The 7678-nt window shown below is 46.8% G+C and overlaps 1 protein-coding gene across 2 annotated transcripts in view; it reads left to right on the top strand.

The window, feature by feature from the left end:
- Positions 1–65: 65 nt before the first annotated feature.
- The window catches only part of RHOQ (ras homolog family member Q), a 22382-nt gene continuing 14769 nt past the window's right edge, over positions 66–7678 (top strand). For both annotated transcript variants that reach the window (XM_042825103.1, XM_042825189.1), the window contains exons 1-2: positions 66–218; positions 352–410. In XM_042825103.1, coding sequence (XP_042681037.1) covers positions 77–218; positions 352–410 — 201 coding nt within the window. In that variant the 5' untranslated portion in view covers positions 66–76. The remainder of the gene's footprint in view (positions 219–351; positions 411–7678) is intronic.

The following is a 7678-nucleotide window of genomic DNA, read 5'->3' as shown; positions in this document are numbered from 1 at the left end:
CGGCGGCGGCGGAGCGATGCCGGGGGGCCCGGCGCGGCGGGGCGCACCCGCGGGGCCATGAGGGCGGGCTCCGGCCATGGCCCATGGCAGCGCCGCGGTCATGCTGAAGTGCGTGGTGGTGGGGGACGGCGCCGTGGGCAAGACGTGCCTGCTGATGAGCTACGCCAACGACGCCTTCCCCGAGGAGTACGTGCCCACTGTCTTCGACCACTACGCAGGTGAGCGGGACGGGGGGCGGCGGCGGCGCGGAGCCGCTCGGTTCGGCTCGGCTCCGCTCCCCCCCGCCCGACCTTGCCCCGCCGGGGCTCTCCCCGCCGCGGCCTCACCCGGTTTGTCTCTCCCTCCTCGCAGTCAGCGTCACCGTGGAGGGCAAGCAGTACCTGCTGGGGCTCTACGACACCGCCGGGCAGGTGAGTGAGCGACCCCAGACCCTGGCAGCCGGCGCTGTCCGGCGCCGAAGTTGCTCTGGCGGCTGCGCGCCCCGGCGGCATTACTCAGCGGGGCTCCTCGCGTCGTCCGCTGCCGCAGCGGGGACGGACCGAGCGGGGCTGGCTGGGCGGCCGGGAGCCGGCTCGGCAGCGGGGAGGCGCGGCACGGCCGGTGGTGGGCTGCTGCAGGACCCGTGTCTGCACTTGGGGCTCATGGAATTGTTGTTCAGCTTTGGCTTTTTGGCTTTGCTGCCTTTTTTTCTTTCCTTTCATCTTCTTCTTCTTTTTCTTCTTCTTCTTTTTTTTTTTTTTAAGCTATACTAGACAGTCCAAGTGATTCTCTTGAGAAGGTTATTACAGCCCACAGAGGAAGACGCTATGTCAGCATGTGACTGAGGCAGTTTTAATGCTGGATATTCAGAGAGATCTCTACTGTAGCGAACAGCACAGGGCTCCATTATCGACATCTCTGCTCAGTTATCACAACTTGCAGCCAGCAGCTGCCGGCTGAGCACAGTCTTATGAGTTAAAATACTTTGGGGGTGGCATATCTGAACCAAAACAGCATGTAAAGGGCCTGGCTTTGTGGGCAGGAGGTGCTAAAAAAGCGTGGAGCTTCTACAGAAATGCTGTGTGGTCTTTGCAAAGTTGTATATTCCTTATACTAAAACTTCTTGCAGCATGAGCTTGTGTTTGGGTCTCACATGACCTCAGACGTGCTTCCCTGTGGTAAGCAACAACGAGGAAGATAATCTCTCTGCACTGGCACACAGTGAAGCCATACTTTGTAACTCAGTAATTCCTGCTCTTATCTGAACAATTGTTCAAATTAGTGTGCCTCTCTAAGTGTGCATGTAGCTGTAAGGGAAGCAGTACTCAGCCAGTCTTGAGTGTTTAAGGCCTGAAAGCAGCAACACAATCCATTCAGGGAGAATTCCAGGGAACAGCTTTGCTTCCAGAAAGCCAGTAGCTGGAGGGTGAGTTTTCTATCAACAGACTGACTTCATCATTGAGAACTCACTGATACAAACACAAACTGGTCCCAGTGATGCAAAATGAGTTCACTTGCTATTTCCACTATACCTTTGCTTTTTAGTAGTAAATGCTTCACAACCCAGCTGGCTTCAAAATACTGTTCAAGTGTGCTGAGGCAAATAAAGCATCTGCTAACATGCATCCAGTTTCTATAATGAGCACTGGAAAATACAAAAAAAAAAAGAAAAAGAAAAAAGAAAAAGCACCTTGCACTCGTGTATGTATGCAGAGCTTATTCGTGGATGCTGTCTCAAACAGCCCATGCTGGCTTGTTGCTAATTACGAGAGCGTGTGTTGTAAGCTCTGTGCAATCTTACCTCAAGTGGCTTTGTGGTGTCCATCTGGGTAGCTGCACGGAGAAACCTTTGGCTTCCTCTAACACTAGTAGTAAGCTGGCCAATTTGCAGCAAACAGCAAGCAAAGGTACTGTAAGTCTAGACTTGTAGATTGTTTCAGGGAGACTGCTGTCACAAAGCGATATGCTCTTGGCGAAACTCAGACCTGCAGCAATCATAAAATCTTTACCATTTTCCTCACCCTAGTTCAGGTTATTGGAGGGGAGCAGTGGACATCTGGGGCTGCCCATGGAAGCCCCATTCCAGCACCCAGAACAACTGTGGAGGTTCTTACAGGAACCCATGTAGAGCCTGCAGCCTGACAATTTTGTTCTTTTTATTCCTTCATCGGAGTTTGCTGATGAGCCATTCTGAGAGAGCCATGGGGTAAAAGAAAGCTTTCTGTGAAGTTTAACAATTGTATGTGTTTAAGAGCAGAAAAGACAGGAGTTGGTAGTTTCTTCTCTGTGTTGAGGAAGCAGCATGCTGCGTCTGGTACATGCCTGCTGATTGTACAGACTTCTGTTCAGCTCGGATTCATTGCAGCTTGAAGTTGGGATTTCTGTGCCAGCAAACATCAGTGTTGTTATTTCTAATCCTGTCACCCCCAAATAGTTTTACTGCAAAACAGTAGCCTGATAGTATCATTTTATCAAAGCTTGGCAGCATGTGATTATAGTGGCATCTGAGCTACTTGCAGCCTTCTGAGTGCATACAGCCCCAGCCCTGGGCAGAGTCCAGATCTCATTTTCTGTGGGAAGAGGAGTGAGAGTGCAGAAGTTTGGGCTGTGACCTGCTCCATATTCCCACAGGAAGCCCATGGCAGAGCAGGGAGCCAAAAGCTGCCAGTGTGCAGCAGGCCCATCAGCCTGAAGTACTGACTTACCAATGTGTGGGTGTTGTTAGCTTGTATGGTTATGTATTTAGCAATGTGTGACAGACTTCTGTTTGGTGGGGGGCTGTGAGCTGAGTTCATGACATCTAGTTTGCTTTTCTAGTGAGCTGCTTCACAATGTAGGGAGAATCATGCACAGTAACTGCACCAACCACATAATGCCTTGCATCTTTTTGAGTTTAAAGTAGGTTGAGAATAAATCTATTAAGGTCCTATTTTTTTCCAGGTTATATATAGCAGGGAAAAATGACACAGTTCACAAGTTACAGTCTATATACAGACAAACTTTCCCCACCGTGTGCATGTCCAGGCAGACTTCATCTGAAAATACCCCAGTTCAGCAGAAAACAGCCAGTACAGCAGCTAGGAGGGGAGGTTCCTGGAGCCCACTAGGTTTTGCAGCTGTAGAGGCTGACTCCTGGTCCCGGTGTGGCCATGCCACCCTGGGGAGTGCATTCCACAGGCAATTCATCTCAGAGGTGGAGCTGCAGCTCCTTTGGGCCTCACTGCTCTGCACAGCCCTCCACTTTGAGTTTCTTTGTCCCCTTACTCCTCCTTGTTGTCCCTCAGATGAATCGTGGAGCCTACTTGCATAACCCAGAACTGGGAGCAGAAACATGAGAAAGCTTATGAACATGAAGTGCACCTGATGGTGATGCTTGGGTGCCTTTGGCTTTATGGTTGTTTCTCTTGCTCTGAGAGCAACTGCGTGTCAGTAATGTTCTTTATGGAGCAGGGGTATGTGGTAAAACAAGCCTGGGAAGGAAACTGGGGCTCCAGCAGGAGCCTGCTGACTTCGCCCTGGCAGAGTGCTTTGGAACTAAGAACAGTGATGATCGTTTGGGTCTTTCATAATACTGCTAACTCTCACAATATTGAAACTTTCAGAAAAATTTCTGGGAGTATTAACAGAAAGGTGGGCTGTGTGTCCCTTTGCTGCATCTCAAATGATGAGAAGAAGTGGGAGGATATGCAGCATTTACCTTTTGGAGGTTGTGCTCCACACTGAAGGCTGCTACTTAACATGGCAGCCAGGGTTAATTCTCCTTTCCTTCTCCTTTGATGTGGGGTTTCCGTTCATGGTGTGGTCTGTCTCATCCAGCATGTTCTGAGCATGAACACGTGGAAGCGTTGCTCTCCTCGTGTGCTTTGCTGTGAAGGGCTGTCAGGAACAAGAGGGCAGGCAGGAAGGTTGCAGGAGCAGGCCAGAGTGAAATTCTCAGTGGCTTCTCAGCTGTGACCAAAACAGAAGCTGCAAAAATGCAAAGCGCAGTATGAGAACAGCCTCTGCCTGGCTTCTTTCAACTTGTGTACTCTGATGGCTGCTCTTGTTGCAGCTGCAGCCACCTTAATTCAGACACAGTGATATATATTTTTTTGTGTTGTAACTGAGTTAAAACTGAAGTCAAAAGCAATTTTATGTTAGAATTGGTCAAGCTGGAGTGTGTAAAGCAAACTCAAATACTAGCAAGATCAGTGCTTCCCTGCAGGCCAGATGTAAAAACAAATAATTCGAACTGTGAATGAGCCTGTGGGAATGAGAGGGATGGAGGCAGGGCTTTTAAAGTGGATGGACACACAATTTGCAATGGCTGCTATAAATAAAACAAGAAATAGCAGTCATCTGTGTAATCCTGGCCAACTGTTTGCCTTGGCTCTGGAAGGTAGCCGCAGTTTCACAGGTACTGCTTCAGCATCCTGAGAGGAGAGGCAGCTGCTAACTGTTGGGGTAGTCTGTTGTGGAATAGGAATTTCCTTCCTTAGACTGCATTATTCCTTCTGATCTGCGCATTCCACAAAGCCAGAGTGCCAAATGCAAACCCGGAGCACGCAAGCACGCTTCCACAAAGCAAACCCTGTGAGCCTTCATTGCTGAGTTACAAATGCTGAAAACTCCGACGTGATGTTGGCAAATCTAAAAATTAAAAGTGAGCCATCCCCATTCTGTCCCTGCACCTCCCTCCTCCCACGTGCATTTTCCCTCGCTCGCTTTGTGCTGTCGCAGGCAGGCTGCAGCTGCTGCCGGCAGGCTGTGAGCTCACTGCAGCCCGGGTGGCTGCAGCCCTATGAATAGCTCAGCTGAAGCTGCTGTGCGTGAGGATGCAGAGAGCCACACAGGTTTAATGGCTCTGCAGCAACAACTGGATGTGTGTAATTTAAAATAGAAATATGCCCAGATCCTTTCTCTGAAGTTTAAGATTTTAAGGAGGTAGTATGTGTGGGCTGATATGTTGCTGTGATGGGAGGTCAGCAGCAGATACTTCAGCAGTGACAGACTTTCCTTTGAAAGGTAATAGCCCGTTACCTTTAGAATGGCCAAATGGTCTTCCAATAATAATAATTCCAGTGCAAACTTTACATCCAAATACCTCATTGTTAACTGCGTCACGCTTTGCAAGCCTCAAGTCTTCCCTAGAAAGGCAGGGAAGTACTGGTATCAGCAGGCGAAGAGTCACAGGACAAGGAATGTTGCTCAGAGTTTCCAAAAGCATCCACTGTGGCAAACCCAATGTTTAATTTTCAGAATGTCCAAAGGCCTGCTGCATTTCTGAAAATTGGGGCTGAGTTAACTTTAAATTAAATTAAAGGTTGTCTTTGAGAATGAAGACCAGTAATGTTATGGTCATATGAACAGTGAGTTAACAGCAGGCCAAAGTAAGGAACCCAAAGCAAACCAAGCATGAGAGGTTCTCCAAAACATCAGTTTATGGTATGTTAAAGGCATGTTTTTATGTAGTCTACTGGCACAGAGAAACTATTGCTAAACACGGATTGTGTTGTCAAGTAAAAACATCTCTTTTTCTGGGTTAGGAGACATAGATACACTTTAGTTTGTGAGGAGGTTCTCTCTGAATCTTGCTCGCTTTCTTTGAGGTACAGTGGCATGTTTCCATGCTATCCAAACACCGCCATCTACAAAAGAAACCCTGAGTGCAATAATTATCACTGTTCCAGCATAATATTATGGCCTATCCTCTTGCTTCCTGACTTCACTTTAAAACGGTGTGCACCTGTGCTCAGCAAATTGTCATATAATCTGCAACTGTCCTGCAGGCAGCAGGAGTGATGGAAGGGGACAGCTGGGCAAGCAGCCTGAGCTAGCGGGGCTTTCTGACAACAAGCTTTGCTGTACAAGACCATGGGAATTTTTTGGAAGTTCTGCAGTCACATTTCCTGAGTGAAACACTTTATTTGCAGAGTTTTTCGTATTTTGGCAAACATGAAGAATCTCAGAAACGCCCTGTTTTTCTCTTGCAGTCTGACTCCTGAGTCAGCCTCTAAACTACGCCTTCAAACAATTTTAAGTGTAGTTTAGACAAGAGAACAGCTTCCATAGCAAAGGCCTCCTTTGTCTGGTCAGAATCCTTGGTGCAAAGGCACATATAGCATAAGTTAGGGTCTGAGCCACAGCTTTGTGTCAGCAGGGAGTCACTGCTGATTTCGGTGTGCTTTGTTCCAATTCCTTTATTGAGAACACGTAGACTAAAGGGACATAAAAAAACAGTTGCATTCAAAATGCTGAGTCAGCCAATCCTATCCTCACATGCTGGTGGTACGGAGCACCTGAAAACAGGAAATGAAAATGGCTTGAGACTTCCTTTGCCCTTTGGAAGTGGTTTTCCTTGAAGCCTTTGGGTTTTGTGAGTTCAAGTTTTCTCTGCATTTATGGATGAGTAGAAATTTACCTTTCATTTAAAAGTGAGAAGGATGAGATTTTTCGTTTATGTAATCAGCAGTCTATGGGAGAGATAATATAAAACACACTGATTCCAAATCCTGCGGTTTTACTATGAATTATACAAAACAGTATTACAGAAATGGATGCTTTGGGACAGAGCTTCAGTTCTTATTTTAACCTCCAAGCATTAGGTGCTGCCATCCTCATCTTTTTTAATCACTGCTGCATCCATTTGGTGGCATGTGCTCAGTAATTCTTTGCAATGGTTGGCACTTGCTGGTGTGTGTATCGAGATGCAGGTTGCAGAATGATTCTTCAGAGCAAAGGGATATCTGACAGCATCTCAGGTGAACTGATTGCATTAGGTGAATAAAACAGATTGAATGTGCCTCAAGCAGCTTGCACTCTAAATTAGATGTAGCCTTGAATGCTGAAAGATCATCTGTAGGGCTCCCTGCTTTATTGCCCTGGTTGGTCTGATTTCCAATTGGGATGCAGTGTTGGAGTCAATTGCGGTGAATTGTTCATGGCTGCAATCACCAAAATGGGATGACATCCTTTTGCGGAAAAAGTGAAAATCTGGGGAGGGAAGACTGCTGTTTGTAAGGTCACGGAAAGTGAGGAGGAAACCAGCACAGCAGCTCACCACAGCCTAGTGATTTCTCATGGATAATGAGTGAAAGGGCTTCCCAGGCAGTCACTGCACTGCTTTCTTGGAGATCCGTAAGGGGTGACCAACTGGTAAAGGTGTGTTCAAGTAAAAATGTGCATGCAGTCAGTGGAATCCATGTTCCATCGCGAAAGATGCTAAATAATACGTCTTAGAGTCAAAATCTGGGGATGACTTCTTTTAGAAAACCAAAGAGAAATTGGGAAGTTGAAGTTACTGTGGTAATGGAGGGAAGTGCTCTGTTGAGACTGTCTAGGGAAATAGTGAGCATCACCTCATGCCAAGATGTAGGATTTGGACAGTATTTAATCTCATTTTAAGACTGGGATCAATTTTGATCACTTAAAAGCAATTTTATGTATAACAAAGGGCATATTCTGTCCTTCTTGTCTTTATGCTCTAAAACCCATCTTAATAGGCTTCATCTTTTAGCTGCTTATTGCTTTATATGCGGAAAAGATTTTCAGACATGTAAGCAGCAGCTCAGTTCTCAGATATGCCAGAAGGGAAGTTCTGTCAGAAGAAAAATCATGATTCACAAACCCTAGTCTTTTTCAATGTATAATTCATACCTCTTTTGAACAGTCCTCCTCACAGGAATTCAGAGATGGATTTAGATTAGCTTACTTCATTTTT

This window comes from Centrocercus urophasianus, unplaced genomic scaffold (assembly GCF_019232065.1).
Source record: "Centrocercus urophasianus isolate 14NV4802_14NV808 unplaced genomic scaffold, USGS_Curo_1.0 seq_10, whole genome shotgun sequence".
Taxonomy (NCBI): Eukaryota; Metazoa; Chordata; class Aves; order Galliformes; family Phasianidae; genus Centrocercus; species Centrocercus urophasianus.
The sequence above is the reverse complement of the archived record's forward strand: the minus strand, read 5'-3'. Positions and strand labels throughout refer to the sequence as shown.